The sequence below is a fragment of the Neophocaena asiaeorientalis genome, unplaced genomic scaffold, assembly GCF_003031525.2.
Source record: "Neophocaena asiaeorientalis asiaeorientalis breed wild unplaced genomic scaffold, Neophocaena_asiaeorientalis_V1.1 scaffold119, whole genome shotgun sequence".
Classification (NCBI taxonomy): Eukaryota; Metazoa; Chordata; class Mammalia; order Artiodactyla; family Phocoenidae; genus Neophocaena; species Neophocaena asiaeorientalis.
Window position 1 is genome coordinate 1,950,827 of NW_020175821.1, and position 17,606 is coordinate 1,968,432.

Consider the following 17,606-nt stretch of genomic DNA (forward strand, 5'->3'; position numbering starts at 1 on the left):
AGGCAGGGCAGGGGAGGGCCTGGAAGGTGGCTCCAGGTATCAGGAATCACAGTACGTCCTGACAGGCTCCCCTTACTGCCTCTGCTCCTCTCCTCTTATACTATTTTACGCAACTTTAGTGAGATATAATCCATATGCCATATAATTCATCCATCTAAAGTATGCAATTCAATGGCTTTTACTATATATTCAGAGTTGTGAAAGCATCGCCACAATCAATTTGAGAACATTTTCATTAACCCAAAAAGGAACCCCTCATCGCTTAACTGTCAACCTCAAACCACACCCACCCCAGCCCTAGGCAACCACTAATCTACTTTCTGTTTCTTTAGATTTGCTTATTTTGGACATTCCATATAAATGGAATCATAGAATATGTAGCCTTTTGCGTCTGGTTTCTTTCACTTAGCGTAATATTTTCAGGATTCATCCATGATGTAGCAGGTATCAGTACTTAATCCCTTTTATGGCTGTGTAATACTCCACTGTATAGATATACCACACTTTATTCATGGGCTGATGGACATTTGGATTGTTTCTGCTATTTTTGGTTATTATGAATAATGCTGCTATGAACATTCATATACAATTCTTTTGTGTGGACAATGTTTTTAATTCTCTTGCATGTACACCTAGGAGTGAAATTGCTGGGTCATAGTCTTTTGAGGAACTGCCAGAATGTTTTCCAAAGTATCTGCACCATTTTACATTCCTGTCAGCATTGTATGAGGGTTCCCCTTTCTCCACATCTTTGCCACCTCTTGTTACTGTCTGTCTTTTTTATTATAACTATCCTAGTGTGTGTGAAGTGGTATCTTGTATGCGTTTCCATAATGTTGATGTTAAGGATCTTTTCACATATTTATTGGCCTTTTGTATATCTTTTTTTTTTTTTATAAATGTATGTATTTATTTATTTTTGGCTGCGTTGGTTATTCATTGCTGTGTGCGGGCTTTTCTCTAGTTGCAGCGAGCGGGGGCTACTCTTCGTTGCAGTGTGCGGGCTTCTCATTGCAGTGGCTTCTCTTGTTGTGGAGCACGGGCTCTAGGCATGCGGGCTTCAGTAGTTCTGGCACGTGGGCTCAGTAGTTGTGGCTCATGGGCTCTAGAGCGCAGGCTCAGTAGTTGTGGTACACAGGCTGAGTTGCTCCACAGCATGTGAGATCTTCCCAGACCAGGGCTTGAACCCGTGTCCCTTGCATTGGCAGGTGGATTCTTAACCACTGTGCCACCAGGGAAGTCCCCGTATATCTTCTTTAGAGAAATATCTATTCAGATCTTTTGCCCATTTTAATTGGATTATTTGTCTTTTTGTTGAATTGAGAAAGTTCTTCATATGTTCTCTGATTTGATGTATGATTTGCAGTTTTTCTCCCAGTCTGTGGGTTGTCTTTTCACTTTCTTGATGATATCCTCTGAAGCACGGAAGTTTCTGATTTTGATGGTTCCCAGTTTATTTAAATTTCCTTTTGCTGCTTGTGCTTTTGGTGTTGTATTTAAGAAGCCATTGCCTAATCCAAGATCATGAAGATTTACATCTATGCTTTCTTCTAATGGTTTTATCAATTTAGTCCCTACATTTAGGTCTTCCATCATTTTGAGTTAACATTTGTATATGTGTGAAGTAGGGGTTCAACTTCATTCTTTTGCAAGTGAATATCCAGTTTTCCAGCCATTTGCTGAAAAGGCTGTTCTTTTCCCATTGAATTGTCTTGACACCTTCAGTTGAAAATCATTTAGCTGTAAATGTGAGCGTTTATTTCTGGACTCTGATTCTATTTCATTGATCTGTTTGTCTATCCTTATGCTCATATCACAGTGTCTTCATTACGGTAGCTTTGTAGTAAGTTTTGAAATCAGGAAGTGTGAGTCCTCCAACTTTGTTCTTTCTTTTCAAGATTGTTTTGGCTATTCAGGTCCCTTGAATTTCCATATGAATATTAGGATTAGCTTGTCAATTTGTGCAAAGAAGATAGCTGGGGATTTTGATGGAGATTGAATTGAATCTATAGATGAATTTGGGGGGCACTGCGTCTTAATTTTAAGTTTTCCAATTCATGAACATGTGCTGTCTTTACATTTATTTAGGTCTTTAATTTCCTTCTACAATGTTTTGTAGTTTTCAGTGAGCAAGTCTTACACTTGTTTTGTTAAGTTTATTCCTAAGTATTTTGTTCTCTTTAATGCTATTATCAATTGAGTTCTTTCCTTAATTTTCTTTTTGAATTGCTCATTTCTATTATAAAGAGATAAAATTGATGCTTTTGTATATTAATCGTGCATCCTGTAATCTTGCTGAACTTGTTTAATGGCTCTGATAGTTTTCTCTTTTTTTTTTGACTCCTTAAGATTCTCTACATATAAGATCATGTCACCTGCAAATAGAAATGGTTTTACTTCTTTATTTCTGCTCCAGATGCCGTTTATTTCTTTTTCTTTTCCTGACTAGAACAGTATAATGTTGAATAGAAGTGGCAAGAGCAGACATACTTGTCTTGTACATAATATTGGAAGGAAAGCATTTTTTCTTAGATGCCCTTTAGCAGGTTGAGGTAGTTCCCTTCTATTCCTAGCTCCTTTAGTGTTTTTTATCATGCAAGGTGTTGAATTTTGTCAAATGCTTTTTCTGTGTCTATTGAGACAATTATATTTTTTCCCCTTTATTCTTTAATGTGCTATGTGGCAATAATGGATTTTTTGGATGTTAAACCAACTTGGCACTACTGGGATAAATCCCACTTGGTCATGGTATATAATCCAGTTTATGTATTGCTACTATACTCACTTATGATCTCCCACACTCAAAGGGGACACACACACACAAACTCACATACAACTCTGGCTGCCCTGGCACCATGTAGGTGTCACAGTGACAGACCGTGGCCCTCATCTGATGACCTCTCCTCAGGACATCCTTCCCTCTGTCTCTCATGTATTTGGCTTTATTTTGATTCTACAATTTCTCCATTTTATCACAAACTCTTATTTTTCAGTGATGTCGATGACGGTATCTACTGGCTTGAGTAGGAAAAAACACTCCAGTTTCTCCTTTATTTCTCAAACAGAACACCTCTGACACTTCTGGTCACCAAATGAGTGGGGCTTTCTTCTACACCAAGCGATTCTCTGCAACATCAGCTGGGTGTCCTACAATTCACCTCAATTCTGACACTATCTACCTGGAGTTAGCATCAGATCACATGTTAAGGGAACAGCCCCATGAGACTGCGTCCGCTTCACATGTCAATTGCAAGTCCCAGGTTGTTATCTGTATTTCTGACTAGCCAGCTATAAGTTAGGGTTCCCATGACCCCTTCCTTGGATTCGATAATTAGCTAGAATGGCTTACAGGATACAGGGAAACACGTTTACCAGTTTATTCGATACAGATGAACAGCCTGAAGAAGGACATAGGGTGAGGTTTGGAAGGGTCCCAAGTGCAGGAGCTTCTATCTCCGTAGAGTCGGGGGTGTGTGTGTGCAAGCCCCTACATTGCAGTGGAAAGAGAATGCTTTTACAGAGAGGAAAAGGAAGCTGGGAGGGCTCTAGTAAGCAGAGTCCATGGCTTTTCATTGGCTGAGTCCTTGCCAGGAAAGGAGTCTTTCTTCTTCCTGTTGGTCTCTGCTATTGTTAATAGTGCATGAGAACAACCCCTTCTGGCCTCCCGACTCTACCTGAGGTTTCTGTTTATTAATTTTTTACACTGTAAATCACCTCATACAAGCCCAAATCATACAATAAACCCCTCCTACCTCCTACTTACTGAGACACTCCGTGGTTCCCCACAGTGTACGGTCTCCTTGGTTGCAACAAGTACCAATAAACTCAAATTCATTCAACTACAGTGATGTTCCTGGGTGTCTTTGGCTGGTGGGTATCAACAGGGGTAAAGCAACTTGCTAAGATCACTGAACTCAGGAGTGGCAAAGCCAGAGCTGGAACTGGCTTTAAAATCAAGGCCAGGCTTCTAACAGTCACACCACCCTGTGTCTTTGGGCACTTACTTTGGAGCTGGCCCTATTGTACTGTGAAGGATTAACCTGACTTAAAGAGGGGTCTGGCCCCTGGAATGGCCTGCCTGATGGGAGAGTCTTTGTTTGCCTGGGGGCTTTGGCCGCTGGACAGTCTGACAGTGTGATCTGTGATGAGGCCTCTGAAAGAGACTGTTATCAGTTCCAACCTCCAGAGGAACTGGGACTAAAGCTATTAGCCTGACCTCCCAGAGGGCTTGGAGACTAAAGGTCAGCCACGTGGGCAGTAGGTGATGGAGCCCCGGTAAACACTCTGGACATCAAAGGCTCAAGGCCCCCAGTTAGTAATACTCTGGGCGTACTGTCACTCACTGTGGCTGGGAAGAGGTGACTCCACGGAGAAGGGACAGCTGGAAGTTCCCATTTAGCCTCTCCCAGATTCTGCCCTGTTGTCTCCTTCTTTAGCTTGTTTCAATTTGTATCCTTTCACTGTAAAAAAACCAAACTAACACACTGTAATCCTAGGTGTAGAGCTTTCCTGAGTTCTGTGACTCATCCTAGCAAATGATCAAACCTGAGGGTGGTCCTGGGGACCCCCGAATTTGTAGCCAGCTGGTCTAAAGTGAGGGTGGTCCTGGGGACCCCTGAACTTGCAGCTGGTGTCTGAAGTGAGGACAGTCTTGTAGGGGCTGTCCCCTGAGACTGCATAGTTGGGTAAGCCCCTCTAAAAGTGGGTCAGAATTCCTGGCAGTCTGGAGGACTGTGCCCTCAACCTTGCAGCCTGGCTGACTCAGTGCCTAGGCTCTGGAGACTGAGAAGGGGGCATAAGCGGAAAAAAAGACTTGTCCCATTTGGGGAACTTTCAATAAAGCCGGAGAGACCCAGAGCCAAGGAGTGCTTACACAGCCCATGGCTGAAGCTCAAGTCCTTACCTGGTACGTGAGTGTGCATGTGAGTATATGTGTCTGTTTCACCCCCCAACCACCAGCTACCTGCTGTTACCCCAGGCCTCTTGACTACCAGGACATCCCGTCAGCCCCACCCTTATCTGGGTGAGGACTGTGACTTGGACAGCTGTCAGGTCCCACCCACAGGCTCCGTGTAGATTGTGCAAGTCCCTTCCTGCAGCCTGTGGGCTGTCCTGGGCCAAGCCCAGAGATGGCTGGGGTCGGGGGTGGGCACGGACCAGAAGGCCCTGCAGGGGGTCTCATCCCTAGTCCTGGCACTGGGCTGGCACTCTGCTTTCTGGCCACCACATGTGGTGGCGGTGGGAATGGTGAGCAAAGGGTGAATTGAGAAACATTTCTGTTTCCTGATCAAGTTGGATTTATTTCAACAACGCAAGAAGGGTTTTAGAAAACTTATAAATTTTATGTAATAACATATAGATCAAATGAGAATAGTAATATAAAAGTGTAGCTTGAGGGACTTCCCTGGTGGCACAGTGGTTAAGAATCCACCTGCCAATGCAGGGGACACGGGTTCGAGCCCTGGTCCAGGAAGATCCTACATGCTGCAGAGCAACTAAGCCCATGCACCACAACTACTGAGCCTGAGCCCTAGAGCCTGTGAGCCACAACTACTGAGCCCACGTGCCACAAGTACTGAGCCCACAGGCCTAGAGCCCTTGCTCCACAAGAGAAGCCACCACAATGAGAAGCCTGCGCACTGCAATGAAGAGTAGCCCCCACTCACCTCAACTAGAGAAAGCCCGCATGCAGCAACAAAGACCCAACACAGTCAAATAAATTAATTAAAAAAAAAGATTGTTTGATAAAATTCAACACAAACTCAGGACTTATGAAAAGCCCTTAATAAATTAGGAATAGAAGGGCATTTATGGGCTTCCCTGGTGGCGCAGCGGTTGAGAGTCCGCCTGCCGATGCAGGGGACGCAGGTTTGTGCCCCGTTCCGGGAGGATCCCACGTGCCACGGAGCGGCTGGGCCCATGGGCCATGACTGCTGGGCCTGCGCATCCGGAGCCTGTGCTCTGCGGCGGGAGAGGCCAGGGCAGGGAGAGGCCCGCATACCGGGGGAAAAAAAACAAAAAAGGGCATTTACTTAACTGGTACAGGGTATCTGTAATGATTAATTTTATGTCAACTTGGCTGGGCCACAGTGCCCAGATATTTGGTCAAACAGCATCCTGGATGTTTCCATGAAGGTGTTTTGCAAATGAGATTAACAACATTTAAATCAGCTGGACTTCGAGTAAAGCAGATTACCTTACATAATGTGGATGGGCCTCATTCAATCTGCTGAAGGTATTAATAGAACAAAGACTGGCCTCCCCAGAGCAAGAGGGAATTCTGCCAGCAGATGGCCTTTGGCCTCAGGCGGCAGCTCTTTTCTGAGTCTCTGGCCTCCTAGCCTTCCTGGCAGATTTTGGACTCCCCAAATCGCTCTCTCTTTTCCGTTTCTCGGAAGAACCCTGACTAACAGAGTGTCCATTAGAAGAAGAAAAAAAATTCCTTTCATCCTGAATGGTGAAATCTTAGATTCATGTCCTTAAAGTTCAGGTACAAGATCAGGATGTCTGCTGTCTCCACCTCTTGACAACAATTGCCTGCAGCTCATTTGGTTTCTGTGGGTGGAGCCCAGGCGTGATGTAGCCGTTCCTCTGCCGTCAAGGCATTGGCTGGGGCTGTGATCAGCTCAAGGCTCCCCTGGGGAAGGATCACCTCCAAACTGACACATGCGGCTGCTGGCAGAACTCAGGTCCCCATGGGCTGTTGGCCTGAGGCTGCCCCCAGTTCCCTGTCAGCGGGCCTGTCCACAGGGCAGGTCACAGCATGGCAGCCGCCTTCATCAAAGTGAGCAAAGCGATAAGAAGCAGAGAGGGGGCCTGAGGGGCATAATATAGGAAGGAAATGACCAAATTGTGTGACAGATTGGATTCAGGGGCATAAGGAAGGTGAAGATCCATAGAAGACTCTGAAGGTTGCAGCCTGAAAGAAAGGTTGTGGTGAGAACGATGAGGTACTTTAGAAAGACTTCCGGCCTTCGTGGTGGGCTTAGCTTGAGAAGTTGTCCTGCGGTGGGTGAGCTGCGTCTGAGAAGTCACGTCATGTGGTCAGATGAATGTGCCGTGGAGGTGAGCTCAGAACTGCAGCCTGGCATTTCTGAGAACTTCCATGGGGAATGCTCTGGAAGACTGGAGAAGCAAAGGCTGACCTCGCAGCGCCACAGAGGTTGGGCCCAGCTATGATTTTAAGAAATACAAGAGGAGCAAGGAAGAGGATGACGAGGCAGCCAGAGCTCACAGTTCAAGCCAGACGAGATCGCAGGGACCTTCAGCTCATCACCCTCAGCCATGCAGAAAGAAACAGACACCGAGGATGCGACATACCTTGTCCAGCCACATGCAAGCCCAGGGCAAGTTAGACACTCACTGTTTTAGGCTACTTTGTGGTCACTACCCTTCTTTTAGGAGCAGTACCCATCTCCAGGTGAGGAACTCCCTTCTCCTTTACTCTCAGCCCACAAGCTTAGGGCTCTGACCCACCACCCCAGCTCCAGGGCTGGGCTTGTAGCTCAGCCTGGTCCATCAGAGCAGTACACTGTGCTCCCCTGGCCACAGGGACTGGCTCAGGGATGAGCAGGTGACCAGCCAGAGGGACACCAAGAGACTTCTTTTAGGGCTGCAGAGGTGATACTAGTTTAAATCAGTCCCCCTCCTGACTGCTCAATCATACATTCATTCCAACACGTTCCTCCCGTACCCGTGCCTCACTACACACACACACACACACACACACACACACACACACACACACATGCTCATTTTTTGGCTTAATCTCACTTCAGTTGGGATTTTTGTTACTCACAATCATGAATCCTCACTAATACACAAGGAAAGAGGGTTTAGTGGAAATGCGAGTGTTGAACTCGGAACTCTGAGGTGCAAGGAGAATCAAACCAGAGAACAGCACTTTGCCACTGGGCGATCAGTAAAGACTTTCAGGATCAGGTATATACCGGAGAGTAACTTGTACACATGCATACCAGGAGTCATATATGAGGCTGTTTGCGCCAGCGCTGTCTGTGTTACCAAAAAGCTAAATCTAAATGTCCATCAATAGGGGAATGGATAAATAAATTACAGAATAGTCAAACAGTGGAATACTATACAGCAAGGAAAATGATGAACTACAGTTTTTGCACATTATTGTGGATGAATCCCCAAATCACAAGGTCAAGTGAAAAAAGAAAGTATGGTTGCATTTGGATTAGTACTCAAGTATCCAAAAGCCAACAATCTATTATTGATATGTAGTAAACATATAACAAAAGTTGAGAAAATGATAATCACAAAATTCAGATGAGTTGTAACCCTTACAGGGAGGCACACAGGAGCTTCAAAAGCATTGGAAATATTCTGTTTCTCAAGCAGGGGTGGTAGTGATGGTGAGTACATGGGTATATGTGTTTTATTACTTTTTACATCATATATGAATGTGTATGGTATGTATCCTTTTGTATTATGAAACATTTCATAATAAAAAATAAAGACTTAGGGGATTCCCTGGTGGCACAGTGGTTGAGAGTCCGCCTGCCAATGCAGGGGACACGGGTTCGTGCCCCGGTCCGGGAAGATCCCATATGCCGTGGAGCGGCTGGGCCCGTGAGCCATGACCGCTGAGCCTGTGCGTCTGGAGCCTGTGCTCCGCAACGGGAGAGGCCACAACAGTGAGAGGCCCGCATACCACAAATAAATAAATAAATAAATAAAGACTTAGGATCACTAACTGGGGGACTATCACAGCCTGTGGTTAACAACATGGTATTTCCATACCTGATTTGGCAGCTCTGTGTACAACAAACCAAAGCCTGTACCCAGGCCACCTGCAGAACCCACATGTTGGGCCATCCCACATGCTGTCAAAGCTCACCTGATAATCCTCATTCCTAATGGTAGTTGCTGATTGCTGATTGGCTCATGTGTCATGAGCCAGGAGGCCTAAAGAATGTCTCATCCTCTTAGAGAATCTAGAACAGCTGAGTCTGTGGAACAACTTGGTCCTGACCTGCTCACGGTTGAGAAGGGAAGTCAAGTTGCTTGGGGACTGAGGCAGTTCCTGTGACTTGGGAGTTTCAGTGCACAGGGGGGAAAGTCCCCAGCAAACCAAGAAAGCTTTGTCATCCTTCTTAATACCTGGTCTGGAGCAGTTAGCAAGGACAGAGGAGAGGCTGACCTGATGCTGCAGAGGTGCAGGAAGACGGAGAAAACACCCACACGACTCTTGATCTGTAGGTGTATTAACCCATCCACTAGTACGGCATGACCCAATCAATGTCTCGAGCCTCTGCCAATCACAAAAACAACGCGTACTCCTTGTGGGAATGGATGGGGGAAAGCAGGAGTGCAAGTACCGTCCTCTTGGACAGAGAGGGAGACGTGAGAAGAGGATCTGGAAGCACTTGCCTCCCAGCAGATAGCCCCAGGAGGGGTGCAAGCTCTTGTCCAACCCCACACCTCCTCGGGGAGAGGTCTGGGGGAATGAACCTTGAGTGAGTATTGAACTTCCTTAAGTCTGTTTTCTCACCTCAAAAACGAGACAACAATAACCAGTTCATAGCCTTGCTGTAAGGAATACACAGAATACTGTGTTGAAGTTGACATAATATCTGACACATAGTAGGTACTTGATAAATGGTAGTTGTTATTTTAAATTTTTATCAGTATTTTAGATTGTGAGATGGAGATGGAGCACTTTTATTTCCATAAACATCACCGGTTACTTTATATACTTTGAAAAGGCGGTAATTTACCTCTGCTATGAGCCGTGGTTGCAGTTCAGGAAGTCGCCACCAGGGGGCTGTGTTGACAAATGATTGTTGCCCAGACAAAAAGAGGTGAGGAAAGGTGGACCTCAAGTGTGCAGAGCATCCTCATCCTTCTGTAACACCTTTCCACAAAATATGCTTTTAATCTCATGTAGCAACCTTAAGTATTAATTAGTGACACAGACGTAGAGAACAAATGTATGGATACCAAGGGGGAAAGAGAGGGCAGCTGGGATAAATTGGGAGATTGGGATTGACATATATACACTATTGATACTGTGTATAAAATAGATAATTAATGATATCCTACTGTATAGCACAGGGAACTCTACTCAGTGTTCTGTGGGGTCCTAAATGGGAAGGAAATCCAAAAAAGAGGAGATACATATATACGTATAGCTGATTCACTTTGCCCTACAGTAGAAACTAACACAACACTGTAAAGCAACTATACTCCAATAAAAATTAATTAAAAAATATTAATTAGTGACCAGCATTTACACGTATATCCAAAGAAGGATATAATTCAGAGCAAAATTCAAAGACATAAACGCCTAGGTAAAACCTCTAAGATGTATAAATTTTGGCATATTCATGCAATGCGATGCTATGCAGCTGTGAAATGAACACTTTGTGTCTACATGCAATAATATGGATGGATTTCATAAACATAATATTGAGTGTAAGAAACTAGGCATAAAAGAATAATACTGAATGACTGCATTTATATAAAGTTCCCAAATTGATCAAATTAATTACCGTATTAGAAATCAGGATAGTGTTTTCCTTTGGGGGGTCAGGAAAGTGGTGATTGGAAGGAAGCATAAGGTAGATTTCTAGGATACTGATAATGTTCTGTCCCTTGATCAAGGTGCTGTTTCTGTGAGTGTGTTCAATAGTGAAAATTCATCAAACTACACACTTATGATTAATGTACTTTTCTGCATGTATGTTAAGGTCCAACTGGGAGTTTATTATAAAATGCTTCGGATACCAGCATCTGCAGGGTGGACTGTGCTAGTCTTCAATTTGCTCCCAGAAAATGAGAGTTCCCATCACTCTTCTCTGCCCACAACCCCCGCTCAGTGGCCTCAGGTGAGAGGGTGTGACCAGGACTGACCTATCACATATGTCATCTCCTTGGCACTAGTTGGCCCAGGGGTAGACACTGACCCACTGCAAGCCGATCAGAGCCCTTCCCTAGGATAAAGGTGCCTGGTGAGAAAACTTCTCCTTTGGTGGGCTTGGGAAGCTTGGGCTGCTAATGACTATATCCCCTGCCGGTGGAGGGGAACTGTCTACATTAGGAGAGACTGAGGTCCAGGGCAAAGAGAAGCAGAGGAAGAGGAGAGGAGAGCAGGACAGAGAAAAAGTTCTGCTGCTCCGAATCCCAGGTTCTCTCCTTTCTCAACTTCCCAGGGTCTTCATTTCTCAATTTTGTGAGTTAATCCAGCATCTTTCCCAGCTAGATGAGGCAATACATTCCTGTTGATGCTAAGCTTGCTCCCAACACCTTCAACTGAAAGAGTTCTGACTAATCCGTTGAGCAACTGGATGGATGACAGGGCCACCTACTGAAGTAGGCAACAGGAAGTGGAGGAGAATCCTCTTCTTTGGAAAGTGTGATCACTGTGAGTCCATCTCATCCAGGAAGGGGGTGAGGACTCTTCTGGGTGTCAGGAAGTTTCACAAATTGGCGTTGGTGTTTTATGTGATTTTTGCCTACACCTGGGGTGATGATTAACCCCCAATGTAATAATGTGTAATCACTCCTCTAGCTGGGAGTTCAGATTGAGATTATACTCTTTTTAATTATCAATCTAATTGACTTCAAGCCTCCAACTAACCGAGCTTAGAAACATGTTTTTCCTTCCTGGATTTCTCCCGTCAGTGATAATCACAAAACACCCAGGGCTGCTTATTAGTCCAAAGAGGTGGGTCCTGGCCATTAAAATTGTGAGGGGAGGAAACTGGGCAGCCTCCCTTCAGCCAAGGTTTTCAGCTGACTTTTCAGCTTTTTTTTTTTATTGGAGTATAGCTGATTTACAATGTTGTGTTAGTTTCAGGTGTACAGCACAGTGACTCAGTTATACATATATACTCTTTTTCAGACTCTTTTCCCTTATAGGTTATTACAAAATATTGAGTAGAGTTCCCTGTGCTACACAGTATGTCCTTGTTGGTTACCTGTTTTACATACAGCAGTGTGTATATGTTAATCTCAACCTCCTAATTTATCCCGTCCCCCAGATTCTTTTCCATTTAGGTTGTTTAAGATATTGAATGTAGTTCCCTGTGTTATACAGTAGGTCCTTGTTGTTTATCTATTTTATATATAGTCAGTGCCACATGGTGTCGCTGTTGAGCACAGGCAATGCTAGCACCCCGCTACGGCCCTCTGCTCTTGTCCTGAAGCATTGATGATGAAAGACAGGTGCTCCAGCTGCTCTGGGCTTGTCCTCTTTGCCCACTACTGGACAAGCTGGGGATGACAGGGGACCCCACCAGGTCTGCTGCCTGGCTTGCCCCTGCGCGCTTCTTGGGGAATGAAGCTGAGAGGGCTTTGTGGGGCACGTACCCACAGGCTCTGCACCCCCCAGGGCAGGTGGCTTTGGCTTGTCTGCCAGTTCCCTGACTCGGACCCACTCTGGCTTCCTCAGCTCATGAGGCTCGCACCAGCCCACAGCCACTTTCCTCAAGGCCTGACGTGCCAAGGTGGCAGGGTCCAAAAGGGTTTCTACACTGCAGCTTCAGCCCCATACTGGCTCTGAGCTACCTTCCTTTCCCTATTTCTGCATTCTGGCCTCAGGAATGAGGGAAATTTTAACTCGAGCCAAGCCCTGTCCCATTTCCTGCTCTGTGGTGAAGAATTCCTGTTGTGGGGAGGGGGCAGGGATGGGGGTGGAGGTGACAAGTGCACCTCCATCAAGGCTAGTTCTTGATGGAAAAATTAGGAAAATGTCCACTCTCCCCTTCATGGGATAAGACAAAAATGACGATATATCTTTTTCTCTGTAAAAAAAAAAAATCATTGAGATCATTTTAGTCCCAACAGATCTACAATATTTACATGAATCAGTTCTGATATTAAGCTGGATTACTGAAGCCACACTTTCTGTAATGGGGATTGAGCAGGAAAGGAGCTAACATTGACTGCAGCCCACTGTTTGCCGGGTGTTAATTCTCACACTTCTACGAGGTCAGCATCGTCACCATTATCCCTATTTTACAAATGAAGAAACCAAGTCTCTTGGGGCTTCCCTGGTGGCGCAGTGGTTGAGAGTCCGCCTGCCGACGCAGGGGACACGGGTTCGTGCCCCAGTCCTGGAGGATCCCACGTGCCGCGGAGCAGCTGGGACCCGTGAGCCATGGCCGCTTGGCCCGTGAGCCAAGTTCTTTTCAAGAAGGAAGTTTTCCAACAAGAAAGTCCCCATACTGAGAAATAGAGGGAGAAAACCATGCAGAGAAAGGGGTTGTCAAATAGACCAAATACCAAACCATTCCATAATAATTATCCCATTTGTGTTTACATTAAATTACATAATAATTATCCCATTTGTGTTTACATTAAATTACATTACATTCTAGAACTGGCTCCTGGCACAGTGAACTAATTAGTCGTGTAGGGGTACATTGTGTCTTAAGGTTTTGGAAGCTAAGGACTAAATAAGTATTTTGTGCACCTGCAGGCCTTCAATTTTAGGGAACAAAAAAGAAAAAATTTACAAACATAAACATAATATGCATCAAAATGTGTGTGTTTAAATGAAAAATGGTTCTGGTTTCATTGTTAGGAGGACTGTCTCTTCTCAAATATCTGTATCTAGCAGGAAAGGAGGCTTTGACAGAGTATAGCTGGGGACAGTTAGTGAGAAAAATAACATTGTTCCATATTTACCCCATGAACTGGTTCCCTTTGTAAAGGGCTCAGAGTCCAGTGGTGCCTGGCAAGCCCCCAGGGCATAGTAGCTGTCACCCCATCAGCTGTAGGCAGGGTCTCCCAAAGGCACTTTCGTCTCAGGCAACAAAAACTCACTTCATTTTGCTCAAAAAATAGGGAGGTGGGGCTTTATCAAAAGGAGCTGATTTGTCTGTAGCCAGGGATACAGGGAGGTAATAATTAGAATATCTCATTACAGGTCCAGGGAGAAAGTATCTGATGACATCAGGAGAGACACAAAAGGCTAGGTGCCTCTCCTGCAGGCCTGGATCCCACTCTGGATCCCACTCTGGATGGAGCAAGCCCGCCAAGGGCCCGGTATGGGCTCGTGGGGCAGAAAGGGGTTCCCACGGCTCCAGAGCAAACTATTGGAGAGTTACCAACCTTTCTGAGACTTGGTTTCTTTTTTTTTTTCTTTTTTTTTTTTTTGTGGTACGCGGGCCTCTCACTGTTGTGGCCTCTCCCGCTGTGGAGCACAGGCTCCGGACGCGCAGGCCCAGCGGCCATGGCTCACGGGTCCCAGCTGCTCCGCGACACGTGGGATCCTCCAGGACCAGGGCACGAACCCGTGTCCCCTGCATCGGCAGGCGGACTCTCAACCACTGCGCCACCAGGGAAGCCCCAAGAGACTTGGTTTCTTCATTTGTAAAGTAGGGATAGTGATGACGATGCTGACCTCGTAGAAGTGTGAGAATTAACACCCGGCAAACAGTGGGCTGCAGTCAATGTTAGTTCTTAAATGCCGCGGAGCAATCAAGCCTGTGCGCCACAACTACTAAGTCTGTGCTCTAGAGCCCGTGAGCCACAACTACTGAGCCCGTGCACGTAGAGCCCATGCTCCACAGCAAGAGAAGCCACGGCAATGAGAAGCCCGTGCACCGCAACGAAGAGTAGCCCCCACTCACCTCAACTAGAGAAAACCCGCAGCAACAAAGACCCAATGCAGCCAAAAATAAATAAATAAATTTAGTTTTTTAAACAACTCTATGTGTTTAGAAGATATACTAGGAGGAGAGAAACATCCTTATCCCTAAAGATGAGGAGTAGAGGCACAAACAGACCTGGTTAAATTAACCCTTATCTTCCTAGTCACATAATTTTCTATAATTTACTGTTATACCACTGGCGCTTCTGTGGGCTGATGAAGGTCTGGAATTGTCTCTGCTGATTAAGTTCTGTTCTAACTGGTGGAGACTGAAGGAAATGTACCTACTGCTTTTAGGCAAATAGAGGGAGAGCAAAAAGCTTTTCTTGTATGGGCTTCTTCTTAATTGCTTTCAGCTGAAAATAATCCTTAATGCTAAGTGACTTAATTAGGGGTAGAGGGTGCGAATTCTGCTACCTTTTAGCACAAACAGAAAAATGACACTTTACATACATCTCCCCCGCCCACCAAACACGACTGTAGTCAGTCAGACCTGGGAGTCTGACTGCTGCTTGATTTCTGACAGGGCTATTTAGGCCAGAGGCAGGCCCCACGGGAGAACCACAGCCTCAGAAAAGAGAGTCTTGAAATGGGGAGGGGGATGATGGAGTGGCCCCAGCTAGAGAGGATGCTGGATCACTCAGAGCCCACACACAGAGAAACGGAAAGATGCACATTTTGAATGTATATTTTAAAACACTTGTAAACAGACACAAAGAGGGTTTGTTTTTTGTTTTTATTTTTGCATTTTTGTTTTTACTGTGGAGCTATGATGCATTGTCTTCAAGCTGCCAGAAACGGCATCTATCAAACCAAAGAAAGGGCTGAAAATGAGAGGCAGAGTAGATTACTGAATTCCCTTCTGGCCTGTGGCCCCTCCATCAGCGCTGAACACCAGGCTAGGGATTTATTTTCAGGGCTCAAAAGAGAGATCTGGGGGGTGTCAGCCAAGAGCCAGGGACTCCACCAGGGGCCTAGATGGTCTCAGCCACCTGACCCTCAGCCCTTGCTCCCTCTTCCCTCCCCACTGACATATTGAGTGTCACACTTTTAAAAATAGCCCTGAGCAGTGAGGAGCCTGGATCTGAGCTCAGAAATGCAGGCCTCCCCTGAGGAGAGCTGCTCCAGGTGAATGTAATTGTAGCTTGCTGCTGACTTTCTACACAGAGCAAGAACATTCTCTCCACCAAAGTCGGCCCAGATTGGCTGATGTATTCACAGAGATGTGGGACTCTTTTAGCTAAGCACTGACTTCCTTCACCTCTTTAATCATCAGGCTCATTTATCTTCAGGAGGAATCCGATGACATTGCTTTTGCTGTTTTGCAAAACCCCCTTGAAATTTCCCAAGGATATCCGCGGTTTGCCTCGCTGTTAAGGACCAACCCAGTACCAAACAGCCTGTTCTAAGCCCCAGAGAGGTGGACGTGGCTGGAATGACTATCCAGACCTCAGAAGGCCATCCTGGCTCGGGAACTGATGTGTTTGTCCTGCAGAGCCTACAAGGGGATGAAGAAGGCAGCACAGCAGGAAGGAGTGTCAGTGAGTTGGAGCAGACACAGGTCTTGGAAACTCCCCATCTCCCACCTCTACTTCCCATGGCCCCTGGGGGCTCTCAGGTATGTCTGCATTTCTGGGGAGTGCTCCTGGCCCCTTAAATTTTACCCCCGTTTTCCTGACTATAAGTAAGATCACCTGCATTGCTGCAGAGTTAACAGGTTGTGTTTTCATTTCTTTCTTTCCCAGATGCATCCCATTGGCCCCGCCCATCACCTACCCGTCCTTACCTGTCTCTGTGCCCCACAGAGTTGTTAACTCTGACGGTGATGACCTTTTACTGCATGCACTCTATGTGCTTGGGAGGGATTACTGTTGATGACGAAAGTGAGGCTCAGTGGGGTTAAGGTCACACAGCTAAGTCGATAGGAGAGCTGAGATGGCAGGTGTTTCGATTGATATGATACTGGGAAGAGGGGTCAGCATCCTGCAGGTGAATGACATAGCAGACCACCTGGCACATATAGATTCTAAGCCCGTGCCATCTAGCCTAGTGGCAGGGCAGGGTCATAACCATAACCACACGCAGCTCTGAGGAAGTTGGAGGGAATGTACTGATTTGGCCTTCCTCACGGACCCCACCTATGGGCCAGTGAAGAGAAAACCTTGACTAAGTCAGTCCCATCTGGTAAATTGAGTGGGCTACCGAAATTGAACCTTGGCTTTAGGCAATCATCGGTAGATCCAGATCTGCCTCCCCAGCTTCTCCGCCGGGCAGGTGTGTGAGCTTCCTGTGGGCTCCCAGCAATGGGGAGGGGTCCGTGTTCTTGTGCCCCTCTGGCCGCTCTGGTCTCAGCAGCAGTGCCAGGCTGAGCTCGGCAGGGGGCAAGGCTCACGTCCGCCCATGGGCCTTGTTCACAGGAGCACTGCGTCATGGTCACTTTGCCCCCTGTGGACCCCTCTGCCTCTGTCCCACTCTGTCTGAACCCTGGCTTGCTGGCCCTCCACCACGGGGTCACCTTGCCTGGCCCCAGTAGGTCCCACTTCATAGCTGTGGCTGTCAACCCAGTGTCCACCACCCAAGGTACCTGAGGGCAGCTGGGCAGATGACCAGTCCCCCCAAGATTCGTCCCCTTGACCAGACTGACTGCCCCATAGAAGCACCAGGGCCCCTGCCGGTGACCCCTCTCAGAGTCACAGGTGAAGAGTGGTGGCTCCTCTCCCCCTCTCTGCCCCACGCCTTCCCGCCCTTCCTGTAGTCCCCTGTCCCCCGGTGGGGAAGTCCCTGTGGTCCAGTAGGCCAGGCCTGCTCCTGATGTGATGCAGCGGGAGATGCTCCAGCTACAACCCTGCTGGGAGGTCAGGGACCTGCACCCCCTGCCCCTCCCTGGCATCAGAGGCCTCCTGACTCAGAGGTGGCCCCCTCAAAGCTGTGAGAGCCATTGAAACACAGGGGTTCGGTATCTGTAAGAGCGCCGTCCTCCTTA

The 17,606-nt window shown here is 46.6% G+C and overlaps 1 protein-coding gene across 1 annotated transcript in view; it reads left to right on the plus strand.

Moving 5' to 3' along the window:
• The first annotated feature begins 16,058 nt into the window (after positions 1-16,058).
• The window catches only part of PLA2G4E (phospholipase A2 group IVE), a 55,731-nt gene continuing 54,183 nt past the window's right edge, over positions 16,059-17,606 (plus strand). The window contains exon 1 of the mRNA XM_024732614.1: positions 16,059-16,241. Within this exon, the coding sequence (XP_024588382.1) occupies positions 16,059-16,241 (183 nt within the window). The remainder of the gene's footprint in view (positions 16,242-17,606) is intronic.